This window comes from Palaemon carinicauda, chromosome 10, assembly GCF_036898095.1.
Source record: "Palaemon carinicauda isolate YSFRI2023 chromosome 10, ASM3689809v2, whole genome shotgun sequence".
Taxonomy (NCBI): domain Eukaryota; kingdom Metazoa; phylum Arthropoda; class Malacostraca; order Decapoda; family Palaemonidae; genus Palaemon; species Palaemon carinicauda.
This window is the reverse complement of record NC_090734.1, coordinates 123,052,218-123,077,422: the sequence shown is the minus strand read 5'-3', so window position 1 is coordinate 123,077,422 and position 25,205 is coordinate 123,052,218. Positions and strand designations below refer to the sequence as shown.

Sequence of the window (25,205 nt, the reverse complement as noted above, 5' to 3'; positions counted from 1 at the left end):
AGGAATGTTGTAGGACCTAAGGAAGTGAGGGGTGTAAACCAACGAACAGACGTTCCCTCAAAGGTATCAGACGTTGCTCGTCAAGCACGTCCTTGCCATAAGACAGGAGAGACGAAGTTTCTCCTCGTCTTCCGATGATTCGTCTCTTTAAAAGCCTGGGCGTAAGGTTTCGAGACGGTTGAAACGTTTATTAGTTCCTTCAGAACAAGTTCAATGTCCTAGCTGTAGTCATCTTGAGAGTCCCGTTCATAGCGATGACGTTCATGTACAGACGTTTCTGCCACAGACTCGACGTGACGTTGACCGGTAGACACCGTAGACACAACGTGACGTCGAGTGTGAGTCACCGTAGTTACGATATAGCATCGATCAGCAGTCACCGCTGTTACTACGTGACGTTTGAACGTCAGCCACCGCAGTCACAGGTTGATCCGAAGTTAAGTTTTTTGCAAGATATGCTGTTAAAGCTTTCTTCTTTAATACAGTGAACCCTCGTTTATCGCGGTAGATAGGTTCCAGACGCGGCCGCGATAGGTGAAAATCCGCGAAGTAGTGACTCCATATTTACCTACTTATTCAACATGTATATTCAGACTTTTAAAACCTTCCCTTGTACGTAGTACTGTTAACAAACTACCCTTTAATGTACAGAACACTTAATGCATGTACTACAGTACCCTAAACTAAAACAGGCACAAATATTAAAAGCAATTTTATATCATGCGTTTCCTAAACACGCTAAAAAGCACGTTAAAAAATGGCAACCAATGTTTTGTTTACATTTATCTCTGACTACGATGACTGACCCTCGACGTCACGTCATGTCTACGGTGTCTACCGCTCAACGTCACGTTGTGTCTGCGGTGTCTGCAGCTCAACGTCACGCTGTGACTGCGGTGGCTGACGTTCAAAGCGATCAAAGTTACACAGAGATTTATGCTCCTAAACACGCTAAAAAGCACGTTAAAAAATAGCAACCAATGTTTTGTTTACATTTATCTCTGATCATAATGAAGAAACAAACTGGAGGTAGAGCTTTGCTTATTACCCAGACATATTTCCCATACTATTCCCTTAGAACTACATCACATCTTCCTACTTTAGATATATATATTTATATATATACATATATATATATATATATATATATATATATATATATATATATATATATATATATATATATATATATATATATATATATATATATATGTGTGTGTGTGTGTGTGTGTGTGTATATATATATATATATATATATATACAATATATATATATATATATATATATATATATATATATATATATATATATATATATATATATATATATATATATATATATATTTATATGTATACACATATACATACCTACATATATACATACATACATATATACATAAATACATGCATACATATATATATATATATATATATATATATATATATATATATATATATATATATATATATATATATATATATATATATATATATATATATATGTTACTGTATATATATGGGTTATGGAAAAAATCCGCGAAGTGGTGAATCCGCGATGGTCGAACCGCGAAGTAGCGAGGGTTCACTGTAGAAGCTTACGATCCTGTTCCTGTGCGAAAGGATCCTTTGCTCTTTGTACGTCACGGTTCTGGGATACGTGATTCGGGTCTTCAACCTTCTAAACGAGCTTTGTTACGCCACGCTGACGTTATCCCTAGTGACAGCTTTGCTGTTAAATGAGATGCGGAGCATAAATCTCTGTGTAACTTTGATCGCTTTGAACGTCAGCCACCGCAGTCACAGCGTGACGTTGAGCTGCAGACACCGCAGACACAACGTGACGTTGAGCGGTAGACACCGTAGACATGACGTGACGTCGAGGGTCAGTCATCGTAGTCACGATATAGCATCGAATAGCAGTCACCGCTGTTACTACGGGACGTTTGAATGTCAGTTACTTCTGTCACGACGTGTAGTAGAATAACATTCTCTGCAGTCACAACGTGACATCGACCCTCCAACTTTAACTTCTGTTCATATACAAGTTGATGTAGCCTGTCAGGCTTTTCCTTCACGTCATTCTGAATATAAATCTCCTTCTCGCAAGACTTTGGACTTATCAGATGATGTACCTTCTGAAGAAGTTGATGACCCCTTTTCAACTAATGTACCTTTGGGGAGTCATTCAGAAGAGGAGTAACCTAGGGTGGTCCAACAATCCCTTGTTTTATAATTATGAATTTCTTTAGTGAAATTTTGTCCTACTCGTTTTGTAACGGCTGCTCCGCCGTCTGAGTTTACTCTTGGCATGACTTTCTTCGACTCCTACATTTACGAAGTCAGTTCTCTCTTGTTCTTCCAAGAGAGCCATGCTCTTACTGGGAGACTGGTTGGAATCCAGGAGAAGTTTAGGAAAGTCTGCTTTTGCTTTTCCTCCTTCTTAATTAGCTTCTCGCTCCAGCGTCTGGTGTGACACAGGAGAGGTTCTCGGCTTGGGAGTACCTGCCTCTGCCCAGGGAGACTTCTTAAGCCTAGTGGACTCTCCTCGTCGTCTAGCCATGAGACGCTCCAAGATTTTATGGTCTGCTTCAGAACTAGATCATCTCCTGTTAGGAGTTTTTTTTCGAGCGTTTGAAGTATTTATTTGTTGGATTGGTCCCTGGGAGCCTTAAGTAAGAAGGTCTCTCCAGCTGTCAATGTATTGCTGTACAATTATGTCATGCATGAACAAGGCTATCAGGGATGGCTCCAATGATCTGGCAGCCACGTTCACTGCAGGAGTACTTAAGATGTAAGTGCGCTCTATGTGTTCATTGTCAAGACAAAGTTCACGATGAAGACTACCAAATCTGTCTTGGCAGCAGTAAGGGAAGGCGACTGGATGGTCTCTCTCGACCTTCAGGATGCATACTTCCACATCCCGATTCATCCAAACTTTCAACAACATCTGAGATTTGTGGACGGGAAAGTAGTGTACCAATTTCGAGCACTGTGCTTCGGCCTCATTCCTGCTCCTCTTGTTTTTACAAGGCTCTTGCAAAATGTAGCAAGCTTTCTACATTTTTTGAGGATTCAGAGCCTCCCTTTATTTTGACGACTGGCTAATCAGGGCGTCGTCATTAAATCGCTGTCAGGAGAGCCTCTAATGGACATTAGACCTAACCAAGGAACTAGGTCTCATAGTGAACGTAGAGAAGTCGTAACTTACAGTACTCCATCCCAGACTATTCTTTATTTAGGAATGGAGATACAGTGTCGAATTTTTCGGGCCTTTTCGTCTCCCACAAGAATGGAACAAGCTCTGTTAAAAGTCCGTCACTTGCAAGAGAAAAACAGTTGCTCTGTAAGAGTTTGAACGAGCCTCGTGGGAACTCTTTCATCGCTGGAGTAGTTTATCTCTCTGGGGAGACTCAACCTTTGCCCTCTCCAATTTCACCTAAACCATTGGAACAAGGAGAAGGGCTTAGAGAGTATCTCTTTCCCAATCTCCAACTCAGTCTAGACATGTCTGACTTGGTGGGACAGCAACATCAGACTTCGAGAAGGTCTTTCTCTTGCGATCAAGAACCCAAACCATGTGTTGTATTCAGATGCATCGGATTTGGGTTAGGGAGCTCCACTGGACAGTCTGGAATGCTCGGGTCTTTGGTCCACGGATCAGAAGGAACTCCATTTAAGGCAAGTAACATCTCTCTTTTGACGAGATTTGTGCAAGGAGAAATGAATGTCTTGGCGGACTGCCTCAGCAGAAGAGGACAAGTCATCTCCATGGAGTGGACGTTGCACAAGACTGTGTGCGAGAAGCTATGGATGACATGGGGTCAACCCACCATAGATCTTTTTGCGACTTCACTGACAAAGAGGCTCTCGACTTACTGCTTTCCAGTTCCAGATCCAGAGGCAGCCCACATAGACGCTTTCCTGCTGGACTGGTCTCACCTGGACGTTTATGCCTTTCCACCTTTCAAGATCCTAAACAAGGTGCTGCAGAAGTTCACCTCTCACGAAGGGACCAGGTTGACGTTGGTTGCTCCCCTCTGGCCCGCGAGAGAGTGGTTCACAGAGGTACTTCTATGGCTGGTAGACGTTCCAAGAAGTCTGCCGTTGCGGATGGATCTCTTGCGACAGCCTCACGTAAAGAGATTTCATCAAAGCCTCCCCACGCTTCGTCTAACTGCCTTCAGACTATCGAAAGACTCTCTTGAGCTCGAGGGTTTTCGAAGGAGGCAGCTAGAGCGATCGCGAGGGCTAGAAGATCCTCTACCATCAGGATCTATCAGTCGAAATGGGAGGTATTTAGAGACTGGTGCAAGTCCTCCTCTATTTCCTCTTCCAGTGCCTCTGTAGCGTAGATTGCGGATTTTCTGCTTTATCTGAGAAACGGTCGCTCCCTCTCTGCATCCACCATTAAAGGCTACAGAAGCATGCTAGCTTCTGTTTTCAGGCATAGGGGTTTGGATCTTTCTAATAACAAAGATCTCCAAGACCTGCTTAAGTCTTTCGAGACTTCCAAGGAGCGTCATATTTCGACTCCTGCTTGGAACTTGGACGTGGTCCTACAGTTCCTTATGTCAGACAGGTTTGAACCATTAAATTCAGCCTCCCTGAAGGATCTTACCCTCAAGACACTTTTTTTGGTGAGCTTGGCTTCGGCTAAAAGGGTTAGTGAGATACATGCTTTTAGCAAGAACATCGGCTTCTCCACTAATAAAGCAGTGTGTGCTCTTCAACTTGGTTTTTTGACCAAGAATGAACTTCCGTCTCGTCCTTGGCCTAAATCATTTGAAATCCCCAGTCTTTCTGAGATTGTGGGGAATGAAGTTGAAAGAGTGCTGTGCCCCGTTAGAGCTCTTAAATTTTATTTATCCAGAACTAAACCGCTACGAGGTTGTTCAGAGGCTTTATGGGGCTCCGTTAAAAAGCCCTCTTTGCCCATGTCTAAGAATGCGTGGTCTTATTTTATTAGACTTTTGATTCGGGAGGCACACTCTCATTTAAGTGAGAAGGATCGTAATTTACTTAAAGTCAAGGCTCATGAAGTTAGAGCGATAGCAACTTCAGTAGCATTTAAGCAAAATAGATTCATTAAAAGTATTATGGACGCGACCTTTTGGAGAAGCAAGTCGGTATTCGCTTCATATTACTTGAAAGATGTCCAGACTCTTTATGAAGACTGCTACACACTGGAACCATTCGTAGCAGCGAGTGCAGTAGTGGGTGAAGGCTCTACCACTACATTCCCTTAATCCCAATATCCTTTTAATCTACTCTTGAAATTTTTAATCTTATTTTGGGTTGTACGGGAGACTAAGAAGTCTTTCGCAATCTTTTTGATTTGGCGGGTGGTCAAAATATTGTTTCTTGAGAGCGCCCAGATTAAGGGTATTGATGAGGTCCTGTTATAGGGGTGTTCACCCTGGATGTAGCAGCTCCTGGGAGTCTTTCAGCATCCTAAGAGGATCGCTGGGCTTCGTGAGGATAGCGGACTAATGAGGCAGAGTAATTATCAGAGTTAGCTTCCTTACCAGGTACCTATACTTAAGTTTGTTTTTTTAATAGTTGTCAAAAACTCTTGAGCATATACGCCTTTATTGTTTTAATACTGGTCTCTACCCACCACCATGGGTGTGAATCAGCTATTTATATATTCACCGGCTAAGTTTAATATTTAAAAATGATATTTTCACTATAAAATAAATTTTTGAATATACTTACCCAGTGAATATATAATATTAAAGGCCCTCCCTTCCTCCCCGATAGAGACCCTACGGACTGAGAAAAACTGGTTTGGTTGAGAAGTATATGCGGTATCTGGCCGATAGTCGGCGCTGGTGGGCACACCCGGCAGCCTTCATGGCGATCGCTCGCGAGTTTTTGGAATCTGTCGACCGACGGAGACGTCAGCTATTTATATATTCACCGGGTAAGTATATTCAAAAATTTATTTTATAATGAAAATATCATTGTTGACATTTGTAGCTGGAAATCATAGGCATGGAATTCCCGTTGTGACTACCCCAGGCCAGAACAAAATTTTGGACTTACAAACAGCTTCTTGGAACCAATTAAGTTTGTAAGTTGAGGACCTTATGTACTATTATTACTTTCTAGCTACAACCCTGGTTGGGAAACCCAGATCCTTTAGGCTCACAGGCTCCAATAGGTAAAAGTAGCCCAGTGTGGAAAGGAAACAAGGAAATAAATAAACTACAAGGGAAGTAATGAACAGTTAGAATATTTAAAAAAATAGTAAAAACATTAAGAGAGATCTTTCATAAACAATATAAACTGTAAAAACTAAAAAAAAGAAAAATACTAGAAGAGTAGACAAAAGATAGAATAGCGTGCTTTACGGAACAAGAAGCATCTCATCAATTATAGTGGTTGTGACATCAGTTTATGATGAGAGTAAGAATTTTTGGCCTTTTTTCCTCTATTTTTTTACCCCTTTGGGGTGCAGCGGTCAAACTTTTATGTGGGCGGAACAAACCTTGATGCAGGTGAACTACCATAATGAGTAACGGCAGTATTCTACTTAGGTCAAGATAGAAGTGTGTTTCCTCATCCTCCTGACGAGGGGAAGGATGGACAGTACAGTAATGTAAACTCATCAATTTACTCTAGCACTAGATTTTAGATGTCATATCCCATTAGGAGTATGGGTTCATCCACGACCATCTATCTAATGACAGAAACTTCGCCTATCTCCTGAAATTTGCAGGTCATAAGAAGTGGATTAGAGTCAACACTCTTACTCCTCCTAAGATCCGAGTGTTCTTGCACTCTGATATTTTAAACCAGCCAGTATGTTCATTACAGCTTCCTCCCACATAAGAATAAATTACGTAATTAAGAATGAGGGTTTATGTTCGCATAGAAACAAATCACAAATTTTTAGAGATTTGTATTTTTCCTAACTATAGAAATCTGAGACCTCTAGGTTACACTTCCGGCCTCATCCACCCCACAAGTCTTAGGTGTGGATCAAAGTGGCAACTCATTTAGCTGCCAGTGGTGCGGGGCTTCCCTCGTTACATGCCAGTAACTACCTACTCTCGTTATAAATTCTAACAGGTGAGTTTCCAGGTTCGCTGAAATTTTATTCCTTTAGGACTTGGATTTGTATTGTAAAAAAAGCCGGTGATATTTAACAGAGTCTTTTTATACGTTGAAGTACAACACTTTACCAATTCAAGGTAAAATTAGACAGTGTCTATACTAAAGTGTAATTTAGTTTTTTCTTCATAGGTTTTGTAGATATTACTTTAGCATAGCGCATGCTTTTTTTCACTCAGAAGGTTAAGCTATACTCTGGGTTAGGCTTATTGCAATTTAACACCCCTTTGACTTTGCTATGTGAGGTAGTTTTTTGCCATTATTGCAAACCATTGCCTCTCATACATACATACATATACCAAAGGCACTTCCCCCAATTTTGGGGGGTAGCCGACATCAACAAGAACAAAACAAAAAAGGGGACCTCTACTCTCTATGTTCCTCCAGCCTAACCAGGGACTCAGCCGAGTTCAGCTGGTACTGCTAGGGTGCCACAGCCCAACCTCCCACATTTCCACCACAGATGAAGCTTCATACTGCTGAGTCCCCTACTGCTGCTACCTCCGCGGTCATCTAAGGCACCGGAGGAAGCAGCAGGGCCTACCGGAACTGCGTCACAATCGCTCGCCATTCATTCCTATTTCTAGCACGCTCTCTTGCCTCTCTCACATCTATCCTCCTATCACCCAGAGCTTTCTTCACACCATCCATCCACCCAAACCTTGTCCTTCCTCTTGTACTTCTCCCATCAACTCTTGCATTCATCACCTTCTTTAGCAGACAGCCATTCTCCATTCTCTCAACATGGCCAAACCACCTCAACACATTCATATCCACTCTAGTCGCTAACTCATTTCTTACACCCGTTCTCACCCTTACCACCTCGTTCCTGACCCTATCTACTCGAGATACACCAGCCATACTCCTCAGACACTTCATCTCAAACACATTCAATTTCTGTCTCTCCATCACTTTCATTCCCACAACTCCGATCCATACATCACAGTTGGTACAATCACTTTCTCATATAGAACTCTCTTTACATTCATGCCCAACCCTCTATTTTTTACTACTCCCTTAACTGCCCCGAACACTTTGCAACCTTCATTCACTCTCTGACGTACATCTGCTTCCACTCCACCATTTGCTGCAACAACAGACCCCAAGTACTTAAACTGATCCACCTCCTCAAGTAACTCTCCATTCAACATGACATTCAACCTTGCACCACCTTCCCTTCTCGTACATCTCATAACCTCTCATAGCCTCTCATACTAGTCTTTAAATTTGTGTGGTGTCTTTTTTTCCAATAGCAAAGTTTAACCCATATTTTTATGATGTCTTATAGCTGCTAGCAAACCAGCACTTCAAAAAAGTGTCATCCATACAGTCTAAGCATTGAATCTTAGTGATGTTGCCATGTCCATACCCCACAACTGATCATTTAAATTTGTGTTAGTAGTTTTTGGTTTTCAATGGTAATCGTCCATTTAAGATGAGTGACCAGACTCAATTTCCTACCTTCCATTATATAAAAATCAGCATCATGAACTCAGTTGTGTTTGTGATATCTGTATAACTTTTTTTATTTCATTATTGTTTTTCGTCTTTATTTGTACAATCATTTTTAATGCATTAATCAGAGCAAATACAGTATACATTACATGCTACATTTTTTGTTTAGGGTCTTAAGTACACAGTTCCAACAAATATTAAAACTGCAGATACAGATATTGATACTGAAATTTTAGCTGTGATAATGTTGTACAAAGATAGCACTATGTACCTTGGGTAGTACAGTACAGTACAGTAATGAAATCAATGGATTTAGTAGATTTCTTCTTGTTACCAAACTTGAGTCATTTAGGTCTTCTTTTAGCTCTAGCTCCTGTTCTGTTTCTTCCTCTGTTTGTGTATGACCTTATTGTGAGTAGGTTTTCAAGAGTCTGGAGGGCTGTAATTGCTTGCTGAGAGGTATCCTCTATTCTTTTAAGAATAACCCAGATGGTAGAGTCAAGTAACTGGAATTAAAATGTGGTGACCTCCATTTATCTCCTCTAATGTTGCCAGAGGATTTTAAGTGTTGCAATCTGAGCAATACGGTACCTTTCTCTTCCCAGTAGTTAATAAGCTAAGTTGGTATCCTTTTGCTGGTCATCTTTACAGTATTTGACGTATATGTAAGCTTCTACATCATAGATACAGTCATGACAGAGGCACATTTTCTCTAGAATCTCTCGGATACTCTACGTAGATAGAATTATCCTCCTTGTAGGAATCTCAAATTCTGCCAGCTTATCTCATAGTAGTAAGCTAATTCCTTTTCCCCTTCTAACTATTCCTCCCTCTTCTTCCTAGGATAGTTGTCTTTACTTGCTTATGATAAGAATGAGTGTTCATTTCTATATTAATTATCTTCTTCGTTCCATGATATTGGTTATAGTACTTTATAAGAATTAATGTAAAGATTTTATAAACATTTTGTTTTATAGAAAAAAGTATTGAACTATGCCATTCCTTCTTGCCCCCTTCAGTTTGATACATATGCATTACTGTACTGTACTGTATTTTGATTTGTGAGCAAAGCTTGATTCTGAGGAGTAAGCAAGAGAATGGAAGTTTCATGGCTTGCTGTAAGAATGAAGTTTTCTGATTAAAGTTGTTGTCCATCCAAGCAGTGCAGGAATAGATTTTAGTGAGCAGATCATTGTAATGTATCCTCAAATTATAAAATTAAGAATAAAATGGTTTGTTTTAAAACTTTTTCTGCTAACATAATGTTTAGGTCAACTTCTTTATTACCTGTACTATATGAAGGATTGTAAATAAAATTCAAATTTGGTTATTGCCCCAGAGGAAATGTTAAATAAACTTTTAATTCCAAATCCATGATGTTTTTATTATCAATATTGTTTGTTTTTAATGTATAAAGGATCTAATTATATTTTATGTGTAATTTCTTTCATTTGCAGACATCCTCTTGTGACATTGTTCCACTTAGTTTTCCGAGTATCAGCACTTTTAGCATATGAGCTATGTGGATTTTTTTCTAATGGCTTCATAGGTTCTTTCATAGTCATCGTCATATTATTATCTATGGACTTTTGGACAATCAAGAATATAACAGGTTAGTAGTTGGTATTAATTCAAGTTTCAGTTGCTGGAAAGATACATATTTAACACAAATTCGATCAGATAACCTATGCCTTTCTTATGCAGCTAGTAGAACACTTTCTCATGGCCATATATGCTTGTAGGACACTCCGTATTCTTTGTAATGGTTAAGTCATTTCCCTATGTGTACGCATGTCAGTAGAGCCCAGCTTTCCTATGATGCTCCTAGCTTTTCCTGGATTCACTGCCATTACACTCAGTTTTTGATCACTGACCATTATAATTTTCTAGAATTAACTTTCAGGTTTTTCATTTGATGATATTGTGTATTATTCCAAATTTTCCTTAAACCTTAAGGAAGTGATTGGTTTTTGATAGAATAACCCCATGTACAGAAATAGGTTGGCCAGGGCTCCAGCCGCCCGTTGAAACACTACCACTAGAGAGGTGCTGAATCCTTTGACTGGCCAGACAGTAATGCATTGGATCCCCCTCTCTGGTTACGGCTTATTTTTTCTTTGCCTACACTTACACAGAATAGTCTGGCCTATTCTTTACATATTTTCGTCTTTCCTCATACACCTGACAACAATATGATACTAAACACTTCTTCACCAAAGGGGTTAATTACTGTACTGCAATTTGTTCAGTGTACTTTCCTCTTGGTTAGGATAGAAGAGACTCTTTAGCTATGGTAAGCAGCTCTTCTAGGAGAAGGACACTCCAAAATTAAACCATTGTTCTCTAGTCTTGGGTAGTGCCATAGCCTCTGTACCATGGTCTTCTACTGTCTTGGGTTAGAGTTCTCTTGCTTGAGGGTACACTCGGGAACACTATTCTGTCTTATTATTTTTTTTTTCTTCGTGTTTTTTTGAAATGGTGTGTTGGGCAGACTTAATAGAAGGGCCATGGATTCCTGGTGGTTTATCAAGAGGTTGTCTTTTCCTTTTCTGATTCTTTTTCTTCTCAAAACCATCCTTACTGTCCTCCCTTCAGTTGAAGGGGCTATCCTGGAGAGTATTTAGCCTTGCATGGTGTATCGGCTCCTCCATGTTGACCAGTTTTTCCGACTTTTTACTATAGTCTATGGGTTTCATCAATCACTTTATTTATAATTCTGTACATATTGTTTGTTCCGTAACCGAAATACAAACCACGCTATTTACTTTCGGTGTAGCTGAATGACGAGCCATTAGATTTTTAACGAGGGTTAACTACCCCATCGCTAGTTAGCGAGGGGGTAGGGGAGGGGTAGCTAGATACCCCTCCCCCCTCACACACCGGTGAACTGATTCACTCCGCTTTTGGCTCGGGTGATGGTCAGACGTGTCTACCTCACCCTCGCATATTGACAGCCTTAATCTTTTTTTGCTTTTTCTTACAGTTGTGTGTTTGGAAGTTGGCCTCTACCTCTATCATGCGGAAGTGCCCTGGCTTACCCAACCGCCCTTGTGGGACTTTATGTCGGCGGTCGAGACGGATCCTCACCAATGGGAGAGACCCCACCACGAGTAGGAGAATTGTCGCGTGTTGGGCTTGAGAAGAGCCCTCAGACTTCTTTACTGGAGTCCTGCATCCCTCCTAGAAGGGAACCGAAGGACTCGAAGACCGTCCCGAAGTCTTCTTCAAGGATTCAACCAGAGCCAGTGAGACCCTAGGAGAACGTCCACGTGTCCCCCAAGTAGAGCAGTTGGGGACAGGAGACTTTGCTGCCAGTTCACCAGGAGGAGAGCAGCATGATTCAGAGCACGCCTTCTGGCAAGTCCTGACTCTGATGAGGCATCTCAGCAAGTTCAAGGACCCAGAGACCACCCCTCGTGAAGGCAAGGATACGGTCCTGGACCAAGTCTATGGCACTCAGAAACCCTCTAAGGCCAGTGCGGCTCTGCCTTGGCCCCAAGGGGTGAAGAGTGCCAGAGATAAGGTTGAGGGCCAGCTTTCGGAGCTCGCCTCCTCCAGCCGTTCCTCTGCTGGTAACAAGCTCCTTCCACCTCCTCGTGTGCAACAGGGGAGGTACTTTGAGATCATGGAGGAGCCTTGTTTAGCTCTCCCGCTCCACCACTCCGTGGAAGAGCTTACCAGGAGAGTCTCTCTTGAGAGAGACTCCAGCCGGCAGGTGACATTCTCGGCAACAGAGATCCTGAGTCAGGAGAAGGTCGCAAAGTGGGCCATGCAGGCCACTTCGTGGCTGGATGTCTGGCTAGGGTCTCTGGGCATCCTGCTGCGATCCGAGGATCTGTCCAAGGAGAGCACCAGGAAGGCCCTGGAGACCTTCCTCCTCTCGGGCACACGTACCATCGAGTTTCTGGCCCACCAAGTTTTGAACTTGTGGGCAAACTCGATCTTGAAACGACGTGATGCGGTGACCGAGAGGTTCCACTCGAAGGTCCCAGCCGTGGATGTCTGTAAGCTCAGACACTCTTCCATCCTAGGAAAGAGCCTGTTTGAGCCCAAGGATGTGGAACAGGCAGCTGAGAGGTGGAGGAAATTGAACCACGATTCTCTCCTCCAAAGGGCTCTTACATCTAAGCCCTACAAACCTCCAGCACCTCAATAACCTAGCCAGTCCAAGACGACGAAACCGGCAGCGGCAGCAAAGACGAAGGTGTCCAAGCAGCAGCCCTTTCCTGTCAAAGACAAGAAGGGCGGAAAGTCCTCCAGGGGAGGCAAGAATCCTAGAGGGAGCGGCCGAGGCCGCAAACGCTAGGATTGACAATCCCCCTGCATGTCCACCAGTGGGGGTATGCCTGCAAAGTTGCGCATTCAGGTGGCAGCAACTCGTGGCCGATTCCTGGACGATCTCTGTGATCGGGCAGGGATATCGCGTCCCGTTCATAACATCTCTTCCTCCCCTGACAGCGAATCCAGTGTCGTTGAGCTCCTATGCCATGGGATCGGTAAAGGGGCTAGCCCTTCGGGCAGAAGTCGGGACCATGCTCAAGAAGGATGCTCTCCAGGAGGTCGTCGACGGCTCCCCAGGCTTCTTCAGTCGACTCTTTTTTGTAAAGAAGGCGTCTGGAGGCTGGAGATCCGTCATCGACCTCTCAGCTCTGAACAAGTTTGTCAAACAAACTCCGTTCAGCATGGAGACAGCAGACACGGACAGACTTGCAGTGAGACCGCAAGTCTTCATGTGTACACTGGATCTGAAGGACGCGTACTTCCAGATCCCAATCCATCCGTCTTCCAGGAAGTACTTGAGATTCAGCCTAGACAACAAGATCTACCAGTTCAAGGTGTTTCGGTCTCTGCACAGCACCCCAGGTATTCACCAGAGTGTTAACCCTGATATCTTCGTGGGCACACAGGATCAGCATCCGTCTCTTCCGCTATCTGGACGACTGGCTGATCCTGGCAGACTCGGAGTCGACCCTTCATCAACACCGAGACAAGCTTCTGGGACTTTGCCAAGATCTAGGGATCATGGTAAATCTCGATAAGTCTTCTCTGCTTCCATCTCAACGACTGGTATATCTAGGCATGATATTGGACACAATCTCCACAAAGCCTTTCCATCAGACGACAAGATAGCAAGGCTGAGGAGGGTCGCAGATCCTTTCCTCAGACGAGAAGAGCTTCCAGCCCAATCGTAGTTACGTCTCCTAGGTCACTTTTCCTCCTTGGCCCGTCTATTTCCAAACGGCCGCCTCAGGATGAGATCCCTGCAATGGCGGTTCAAGTCCCGGTGGAATTAAGGCCACGATTCCCCGGACATTCTGGTCCCTATGGGTCCTGCGGAACGGACGGACCTTCAGTGGTTGGTGACAGACGGAAACCTTAGAAAGGGAGTGGATCTTCTTGTCCTCCCCCCGGATTTGATGCTGTTCTCGGACGCTTCAAAAGAAGGGGGGGGGGGGGCCACGTTCTGAACCACAGGATCTCAGGCCTATGGTCAGAATCAGAAAAGTGCTTCCACATAAATCTGCTAGAAATGAAGGCCGTATATCTGGCACTTCAACAGTTCCAACGGATCCTGGCGGGTCACTCCGTGGTGGTGATGAGCGACAACATGGTAGTGGGTTACATCAACAAGCAGGGAGGTACCTTTTCACAACAGCTATCCCATCTTGCAGTAGAGATACTGAGATGGACTGAAGTCCGCTCGATTCCACTCGGTTCGCTTCATTCCGGGCAAGAGGAATGTGCTCGCCGACAGTCTGAGCAGAGCATCGCAGATAGTGAGTACCGAGTGGTCTATGGATCCTCTAGTAGCACGCAAAGTCCTGACTTTGTGGGGTTCCCCGACAGTGGACCTGTTCGCGACAGTCTTGAACTTCAAGCTTCCGCTGTACTGTTCCCCAGTCCCGGACCCCAAGGCACTCTGGCAAGAGGCCTTCCAACAACGGTGGGACAACATCGACGTTTACGCCTTCCCACCGTTCTGTCTGATGAGAATGGTGCTCAACAAGACCAGACTATCGGTCAACCTGTCAATAACCTTAATAGCTCCGCTATGGCATCATGCAGAGTGGTTCCCGAACCTTCTGCAGCTCCTGACGGAACTCCCGAGAGAACTTCCTCCACGACACGAGCTACTCAAGCAATCACACTGCAACATCTTCCACAAGGCCATAGCATCGCTTCGGCTTCATGCCTGGAGACTATCCAGCATCTCCTCACAAAGAGAGGCTTTTCGTAACAAGTTGCGGAAAGGATGTCTCGACACCTGCGAAAGTCATCTGCAGGGTCTACCAGGCGAAGTGGAGATTCTTCTGTGGTTGGTGTCGTGGAAGGGGTATCTCTCCCCTCGATGCCACTTTTCCAGCAATAGCGGAGTTTCTTGTGTATTTGCGGGAAGAAATGCGCCCTTCGGTCTCGGCGGTGAAAGGCTATCGCTCAGCCTTAAGCCTGGCCTTCAGGCTGAAAGGAATGGACATTTCCTCCTCGCTGGAACTTTCTCTACTCATACGAAGCTACGAGCTTACCTGCCCTCAGTCGGAAGTGAGACCTCCTCCATGGAACGTGGTTCGTGTCCTCAGGTCTCTTAAGAGACGTCCATTCGAACCATTACGCCAGGCTTCTGATCGTCACCTGACTTGGAAGATGGTGTTTCTGCTCGCTCTGGCCTCAGCCAAGCGAGTCAGTGAACTTCATGGTCTCTTGTATGACGTCGCCCATCCAAGGGGATGGGGGAAGGTAACGTTCGGGTTCGTCCCTGAGTTTGTTGCTAAGACTCAAAATCCTGGAGTTCCGGACCCACGGTTCAACTCCTTTAGGATTTTGAGTCTCCGTTCTGTAACAGATGACCCAGACCATCTCCTACTATGTCCAGTAAGGAGTCTGAGGCTCTATCTTAAGAGAACAGCTGCAGTTCGTCCTCGAGTGCAAGTCCTGTTTGTGAGCACAGGAAGGACGAAGAGGAGGGTCACTAAGAACACCATCTCAGCTTGGATTTGCAGGGTCATCCACCATTCCCTGAATCCAGACCCTCCTCCGTCACGTCGCCCTAGAGCACACGATGTTAGAGGCATCGCTACGTCCCTGGCATTCAAGAGAAACTTCTCAGTGACGCAGGTTCTACAAGCTGGGGTCTGGAAGCGTCAAACGACCTTCACAGCCCACTACCTGCAGGACGTGACCCACAGGAAGCTCGATACGTTCTCTATCGGGCCTGTGGTGGCTGCACAACAGCTGGTCTAACCTCAGGCTCCTTAATGGACAAGTAGCAGAAGGTTGAGGGCATTGTTACCCGGTTTCAGTCTGCATGAATGGAAAAGTATGCCTGGCCCTTACTCTTTTCTTCATACTCCCCTCTCTTGGGGAAAGCAGCATCCTGGGTTCTCTGCTTAGCTGACCATAAACCACTGCAGGTAAACCATGCTTCCTTGTGTTCCTAGTATTAGATAATACTGTCGCGTCCCCCATACCCTGACGAGGTGGTATTGGGAACGTCCTAGCCTAGAATTCCATCTAAAGGACTTCAGGTCAACTTCCCAGGACGAGTCACACTTCTTTCCTTCACACACAAGCTTATGTAGGCCGCTCGAACTTGCGAGGTGCAGGGACTCCTTATCTCGAGTGCTACACACTCGGATTCTGAGTCCCCGGGCAAAGCCAAAGCCAGTAAGGCTGGGACTTACCACCCTACCTAAGGGTTAAGTCACCCCATGTAAATAGCGTGGTTTGTATTTCGGTTACGGAACAAATGACAAATTCGGAGATAATTTGTATTTTTCCTAACCATACAAACCTTAGCTATTTACGCATTCTTGCCCGCCAGCCCAGTCCCCCGTGAATTCCTACCTCTAAGCGAAGTGAATCAGTTCACCAGTGTGTGAGGGGGGAGGGGTAGCTAGCTACCCCTCCCCTACCCCCTCGCTAACTAGTTAACCTTCGTTAAAAATCTAATGGCTCGTCATTCAGCTACGCCGAAAGTAATACCCCATGTAAATAGCTAAGGTTTGTATGGTTAGGAAAAATACAAATTATCTACGAATTTGTCATTTTTATTATAATTCTTGTTAGTCTAGTTTTTAAGTATGATGTCTATTTTTATTTCTATTAATTCTTATGCTGTCTGGAGACATTGAGGGAAACCGGGACCAGTACGTCCTAGATTTCGTCAATGTCGTCTTCTGTATTGCAATATTCGTGGTCTTCATGCAAATATCCAAGACCTTACAGTTGCGTCCAGACAGTATGATATTCTTTTGTGCTCAGAAACTTTGGTTTCTAATTTGAGGCACTCATCTGAGCTCCTTAAAACTGGTTTTAAGAAGCCAATAATGTTGAAACGTGATGCCATCCCTAGGGCCAGGGGAATGGTGGTGTATATTAGGACCGAGTACCCTGCTTCTATAAGTCCTGCTATCAATGTGGATATCATGAGATTAAGGTAATAAAAGTTTGTGGCAGGCATAACAACTTTTATTTGTGTTCCATCTACCGGAATCCAGACATGGATGATTCTATCTTCGATTGTCTTCTTATCATTTTGGCTAAGATACAAGATGATGATAGAAAGGCTTCTTTTGTCTTTGTTGGTGATTTTAATGATCACCATAGGGAGTGGTTAAGTTCTATCTCTCCTACCGATCGCCATGGCTTAAGAGCTTTAGACTTTGCCTCGGAATCATGCTGTGAGCAAATCATAAATGAAGCTACTAACAGGTCTGGTATAAGGTAGTAGGTTGGCCTGGGCACCAGCCACCCGTTGAGATACTACCGCTAGAGTTTTGGGGTGTTTTGACTGGCCAGACAGTACTACATTGGATCCTCCTCTCTGGTTACGGTTCATTTTCCCTTTGCCTACATACACACTGAATAGTCTGGCATATTCTTTACATATTCTCCTCTATCCTCATACACCTGACAACACAGATTACCAAACAATTCTTCATCACCTAAGGGGTTACTGCACTGTAATTGTTCAGTGCCACTTTCCTCTTGGTAAGGGTAGAAGGGACTCTTTAGCTATGGTAAGCAGCTCTTCTAGGAGAAGGACACTCCAAAATCAAACCACTGTTCTCTAGTCTTGGGTAGTGCCATAGCCTCTGTACCATGGCCTTTCACTGTCTTGGGTTAGAGTTCTCTTGCTTGAGGGTACACTCGAGCGCACACTCCTATCTTATTTCTCTTCCTCTTGTTTTGTTAAAGTTTTTATAGTTTATATAGGAGATATTTATTGTTGTTACTCTTCTTAGAATATTTTATTTTCCTTTTTTCCTTTCCGCACTGAGCTATTTTCCCTGTTGGAGCCCCTGGGCTTATAGCATACTGCTTTTCCAACTAGGGTTGTAGCTTAGTAAGTAATAATAATAATAATAATAATTGCTTGGACCTCGTATACACTGACTCCCCTGGCGTTATAACTAGTAAGGTTAGTTCTCCAGTTGGGACATCTGATCATACCTTGATTTCATTAGTAATGAAGACTGAGCAGCCTGTCCCCGATATATCATACTCTTGTAAAATTTATATGAAATCCCAAGCAGACTGGAATGGGATTTTGCATGTTCTTTTGTGCTTGAATTGGTCACACTTATATAGTAGTGTAGATCCTGTTGTCCTTTTGAATGAGAATATAGTCAACATAATTGATAGGCGTATCCCTTCTCGTGTGCTAAGGTACAGAGTGAAGGACAAACCGTGGTTCAATGATGATTGTAGACGTGCTTATTTGGAGAAGCAGTAGGCCTATCATCTTTGGAAGGGTAACAGATCAGATCGTTCGAGGTTTTGTTCAGAGAGTTTATGCCTCAACTGAAAAGAAGTACATTTAACCATAAAAGAAACCCTTTCTGGTACAACTCAGGAACATAAATGGTGGTCTACCCTTAAATCTGCCCTCTTTGGTTTAGATGCAACAGTTCCTCCTTTACTTAAACCAGATGGCTTTGTCACTCACTGTCCAAAGGAAAAGACGACCCTGTTGGCTGATGTTTTTGACAGTAAATAGAGTAATGAAAAACTTGAACTTCCTCATTCCTGTTTTCCTGAGGCTAAACTAACTAGTTTAGCTGTTGATGGACCTTGATGCTTATGGAGGTGTGGACCCAAATGGCATTTTTCCTTTGTTTTTTATAAAAACAGCAGATTTCTTAGCTCCAAAGTTATCTGTTATTTTGTGCAAGTTAGCAAGAAGAGGAGCTTTTAGGACTTGCTGAAGAATTGGTAATGTTACTCCTCTATGTAAATGTGTTTGTGGTAGCTCAAGTCCCACTGATTACCGCCCAATTTTCATAATTCCCATATCTAAAGTTTTTGAACGTCTTAATAGGTTTGCTGAAGGTAGTCATCTACTCCCTAGTTTGCAATTTGGTTTTTGTAAAGGCCTTGGAGCATGTGATGCCCTTCTTACAATCTCCAATGCTGTACAGAAATACCTTGATTGTGGTCAGGAAGTTTGTATGATTGGCCTTGATTTTAGTGCTGCCTTTGACCATGTTTATCATTAGGCCCTTGTTTTCAAACTGAAACAGTTGGGAGTGGGTGGGTCGTTTCTTAGCATTATTATGGAATTTTTAAGTAATAGATCTCAAAGAGTTGTTGTTGATGGGCACCATAGTGAGTATAGGAATGTAATATCCGGTGTTCCACAGGGTAGGGTTCTTGGCCCATTACTTTTCATACTATATACACATGACATGTGGTTTGGCCTAGAAAACAAGCTTGTTGCATAAGCAGATGATGCAACTCTCTTTGCATCAATTCCATCCCCTGAATGTAGATCTGGGGTTGGTGAATCCATTAATAGAGATTTAGCTAAAATTAGTGAATGGTGCAAATTATGGGGTATGAAGTTGAATCCTAATAAGACTCAAAGTATGATTGTAAGTAGGTCAAGGACGGTGGCTCCTCAACACCCGGATTTCAGTATTGATAATGTTTCTTTAAATTTGTATGACACTTAAAATTTTAGGTGTGATTCTCGACAGCAAATTTACTTTTGAGAAACACGTTAGGTCTGTGTCTTCTTCAATTGCACAAAAAATTGGCTTATTGAGAAAGACTTACAAGATTTTCGGTGATCAATCTATTCTGAAGAAGTGTTTTAATTCTTTCATTCTACCTTGTTTTGAGTTTTGTTCTCCTGTCTGGTGTTCAGCTGCTGATTCTTAACCCTGGATAGGTACGATGGGTCGTACGCGACCCCGAGCGTCAAAAAAAAAGAGGTTTTTCTCACAGGACTCACCCCCGTGACTAAATTTGTGGGTGATCGACCTGCAGGAGGTGTCTCCCCTACACGCTCTAGTAGTGTCCAGATGTGCATTGCTGTAGCTGTACTCCTTCCCCGATTTCTGAGACGCGTCGGGGTCGAGCGCGACCGAGTTTACCCTTCTAAGGTAATTGGCATAATTATCAAAGTTATTACGTATTATGAAATTGTCGTAGAATGGTGCAACTTGTATAGGTTATCAGTTGTGGAAAGTCTTGGTGGATTGTTTGGCTACCATGTGCATGATTTTTTTTTTAGTTAAAATGTCGTTCATCACCACGAGGACCATTTTACCGCGAGTGCCCCTTTTTCATTTTTTTTCATTTTTTTGCCAAGTCATTTTTCCGTAAGATATTGCCAAATAGTGTCGTAAAACTTTTGCTTGTTTAGTGTTGGAAAGTGTGTCTAGATGATCTGGCTACCCATGCGTGACTTTGTTTTTGTCAGATATGACGTAGTTATTGGTATATTGGGTATTTAACTGCGGTTGCCAATTTCTGTTTTTTTTTCAATATTTGTAAAAAATTTTACGTAGTAAGGAATTGCCGTATATTATTCATTTTTTTTTCATATTTATGTGTTAGAAAGGGTGCCTTGATGGTTGGTCTAACACGTGCATGTCTTTTTTTTTATCTGAGATGCCGTATATTAGAATGTTGGGCATTTTACCGCGAGTGCCCCTTTTTCATTTTTTTTCATTTTTTTGCCAAGTCATTTTTTCCGTAAGATATTGCCAAATAGTGTCGTAAAACTATTGTTTTTTTTAGTGTTGGAAAGTGTGTCTAGATGATCTGGCTACCCATGCGTGACTTTGTTTTTGTCAGATACGACGTAGTTATTGGTATATTGGGTATTTAACTGCGGTTGCCAATTTCTGTTTTTTTTCAATATTTGTAAAAATTTTTACGTAGTAAGGAATTGCCGTATATTATTGATTTTTTTTTCATGTTTATGTGTTAGAAAGTGTGCCTTGATGGTTGGGCTAACACGTGCATGTCTTTTTTTTTATCTGAGATGCCGTATATTAGAATGTTGGGCATTTTTCCGCGAGTGCCCCTTTTTATTTGTTTTGCATTTTTTTGCTTAGTCATGTTACCGTAAGGAATTGGCAAGTAGTGTCGCAAAACTTATATTTTTATAGTGTTGGAAAGTATTTCTAGATGATCTGGCTACCCATGCCTATTTTTTTTTTAGCCAGATATGGCGTATATATAAGTATGTGTTCGATTTTCCTGTGATTGCCATTTTTTCGTTTTTTCCCATTTCTTTCAAAATTACTACGTACTAAGGAACTATCACAGAGTAATGATTCATTTATATGTTTATTTGTCGTAAAATGTGCCTTGATGGTTTGCCTAGCACGTGGCTGAAATTTTTTTTTTCTGAAATGCCGTATATTAGAATGGCCATTTTTCCGCGAGTGCCCCTTTTTATTTGTTTTGCATTTTTTGCTTAGTCATGTTACCGTAAGGAATTGGCAAGTAGTGTCGCAAAACTTATAATTTTATAGTGTTGGAAAGTGTTTCTAGATGATCTGGCTACCCATGCCTATCTTTTTTTTAGCCAGATATGGCGTATATATAGGTATGTGTTCGATTTTCCTGTGATTGCCATTTTTTCATTTTTTCCCATTTCTTTCAAAATTACTACGTACTAAGGAACTATCACAGAGTAATGATTCATTTAGATGTTTATTTGTCGGAAAATGTGCCTTGATGGTTTGCCTAGCACGTGGCTGAATTTTTTTTTTTCTGAAATGCCGTATATTAGAATGTTAGCCATTTTTCCGCGAGTGCCCCTTTTTATTTGTTTTGCATTTTTTGCTTAGTCATGTTACCGTAAGGAATTGGCAAGTAGTGTCGCAAAACTTATATTTTTATAGTGTTGGAAAGTGTTTCTAGATGATCTGGCTACCCATGCTTATCTTTTTTTTAGCCAGATATGGCGTATATATAGGTATGTGTTCGATTTTCCGGTGATTGCCATTTTTTCGTTTTTTCCCATTTCTTTCAAAATTACTACGTACTAAGGAACTATCACAGAGTAATGATTCCTCTAGATGTTTATTTGTCGGAAAATTTTGTTTACTTCTTTTTTGATTGAATATCATCAAATTTTTTTAGCTAAAATATTATATTGTTTCACATTTTTGTTTTTTTTTTTCGATTTTATTTCCCTTCAAAAAAAATTTTTTGGGTCAGAATTTTAATTTTATAGTCGTAAAATAATCGACAATTATCCTGCAACCCACCATACAATTTTTATGCATATCCAATAATAATTAGATTAGTAAATAACACCTTGAAATTGACATACCCTTCCTACATTTCAAGTGGCAGATTAGGGAGTCTGAGTCAGTGTGGTTGGCGGCCATTTTGTGGACATATCCGAAGCGTAAGTTGCCCTATCTATATATATTCTTGTTCCCTATAGAATTTGTGATATTTTGGTATATTTTTACCTGCATAAATATCATATTATATATTAAATATATGTATTTTTTTACGAAATTTCTAAGTACTCAAAAAATTACTTTTAGATATGGCCCCTGATATAAATGTAATTTACAAAATAATGAAGATTTTTTTACATATTTCTATTTTAGGATAACATATGTTTATTCCCTAAAAAAATTAGCCACTTCCTATTTCATTTGGGTACCCAAAAAAATTCATGAAATTTGGACAAATTTTTTTGGCCAAAAAAAGTTACCCTTTTTTCTCATTTCAGATCTTCACCTCCATGGGTCTGACTTCATCCAAAATACATCAAGATGTGTCCTAAACATTCAAGAATCAATTCCTAAAAGGATTTGTGTATATATGTATAAACTTTTTTTTTATGAATTTTTATGTCAGGTCTTTTTTTTTCTACTTAATTTTTTAAAATATTTATAATAAATAGTTTTTCTGCAGATGAGTAGTATTTATCTTTACAGTTGTTTTAAGCATTCATTGAAGTTTTTTTTGGCAAAAGAAAAAAAGAGGTTACTGCAAAAACTGATTTTTCAAGAATTTTTTTTAGCGTCGGGGTCGTTCGCGTCCGAGTATACCCTGAAAGGGGTGTCCGAGGAGCGTACCTATCCAGGGTTAACTTAATTTTTTGGACAGAAACTTACGGTCTATTAAATTTCTTATTCCTGATCTAGATATTAATCTTTGGCAACGTCGTTCAATTAGTTCGTCATGCATGTTGCATAAGATTTTTCATAACTCTGACCATCCTTTACATTCAGATCTCCCTGGACAATTCTATCCTGTTCATAATGCTAGGCAGGCAGTTAATTCTAATAGCCAGGACTTCTCCATCATGAGGCTCAATACTACACAGTATTTTAGAAGTTTTATTCCAGCTGTTACCAAGTTGTGGAATGATCCTCCTAATCGGGTAGTTGAATCAGTAGAACTTCAAAAGTTCAAAGTTGGAGCAAATGTTTTTATGTTGACCAGGCTGACATGAGTCTTTTTATAGTTTATATATGACATATCTGTTTTTGACATTGTTAATAGTTTATATAGGTTATATCTGTTTTGACATTGTTACTGTTTTTAGAATGATTTATTGTTAATTTATTCTCATCCTTTATTTATTTCCTTATTTCCTTTCCTCACTGGGCTATTTTTCCTTATTGGAGCCCTTGGGCATATAGCATCTTGCTTTTCCAACTAGGGTTGTAGCTTGGCTTGTAAGATAATAATAATAACAGTAACCAAAAAGACGGAAACAGTTGACGAAACAATAAATATAATTTGTTCCGTAACTAAAATACAAACCAACGCTATTTAGAGGAGTATTACTATTGGCGAAGCTAGAAGACAAGACATTAGATTTTTAGTGAGGGTTAACTACCCACTCGCTAGTTAGGGGCGGTTTGATAGTAAATACTCCTCTCACTCACACACATGGGCTGTGAACCTCATTTTACTTTTGGCTCGGGTGGAGATCGGACGTTACCGCTCTTCCCCCTCACCAATTATTGACTTGCCATTATTAATCTTTTTGCTGCATTTTCTTTTCAAGGTGTTTGTGGGTGTACTTGGCCATTGGTATGCGGGCCTGAAGGCCGCTGTTGCGGGACTTTGATGTCCTCAGTTGATACTGATCCTCACTGCTTGTAGAGGGCAACGGTGCAATAGTGGTAACACCTGCCCTGAATGCCAGAAGTGGTCTGCCTCCCAGTGGGAAAGGTTTGGGCGAAGACGGAAGAAGAAGGCTGAGGGGGATTCATCGCCTTTGGAGTCATACTCGAAGTCGAAGAAATCCAAGGCTTTTTCTTTCGTCCCCTGACCTTCCTCCGAAGCTCCTGTTCAACTGGTTTCCTTTGGGGAACCATCGAACAGTAGCTAGGACAATTAACATCAGGATAACCTTGATTCTCGAGAGACGTTGTTGCTTCCCCTAGCAAAGTGGTCCCACCTCTCCCCCTGAGGATTCTGTAATTTTTTCTGATGTTTTTCAGGTGAGGCTATTCCTTGGCTGGTCCAGCCCTTCTTCGAAGAAGGCGTTATTCCAGTTCACTCAGCTGGGTGCTGAGAGGCAACATTCTTCCTCCTCTAATGTTGATCCTATGGCCCCTCTTAGTGTGGATCTTCACAACCCTGAGAAGTTTACTGCGGCCCCGCACAACAATCCCGACCCTGCCTCTTCCGCCGCTGCTGTAGCCATTTCCAAAGACCTTGCTTCCCCCTCCCCCCACTGATCTTCTGTTGGGGGTTGAGCAAAGTCCAAGGCAAGTTTCTCCTGCAGGTGGTCACATTTCTTACTTGCGAGTGAGGACCCCCCGTAGAGACATCCCTTCGGAGGCCTGCCAGAGACCATCCTTCTGGGGAGCCCTCCCCTGCAGAGGGTCGTCCTCGTCAGTGACGAACTCTTAAAGTTCGTGGCCCTCCTCGTCGCCTCAGACGTTGTCCTTTGCCTATGGCAAAGAGACGCCTATTTGGCTCCTGACCATCTGCTGCTGAACAATCCCCTTAGGAGGGAACTTCTCTAATCACCGACTCCTCTGCACTCTCCTTCACCCAAGGATTGTCAGTCTGACGAGTCCCGTCAGAATAGCCATTCGCCCGCTGGTTCCCAACCCTCGCCTGTGTCTCCGAACTCTCCTCAGACCCGCCATTCTCCAGCATTGCGGCTTTCGTCTGTACAACTCTCATCACCGACTGTTCACTCACAAACTGCTGTTCTTGGCTCTCCATCACCCATCGAATCTCCTGAGTTCCGATCTGCTCGCCAAGTTCCAGCAACTAGTAAGGGTCAGACTGTTCACCTCGACACTAGCCAACTTGCCAACTACTAGCTCTTTGTCATTCCCCATTCGCCAAAGGTTCTTCGTTCACTGACAGCTCGCCGTTTACCGACGCTTCACCGTTCACCAATGG

General features: G+C 42.3%; 1 protein-coding gene across 2 annotated transcripts in view; it reads left to right on the top strand.

The window, feature by feature from the left end:
• Window positions 1–25,205, top strand: part of LOC137648722 (uncharacterized Golgi apparatus membrane protein-like protein CG5021) — an 81,034-nt gene that overhangs the window by 30,920 nt on the left and 24,909 nt on the right. For both annotated transcript variants that reach the window (XM_068381777.1, XM_068381776.1), the window contains exon 3: window positions 10,028–10,182. In XM_068381777.1, coding sequence (XP_068237878.1) covers window positions 10,028–10,182 — 155 coding nt within the window. The remainder of the gene's footprint in view (window positions 1–10,027; window positions 10,183–25,205) is intronic.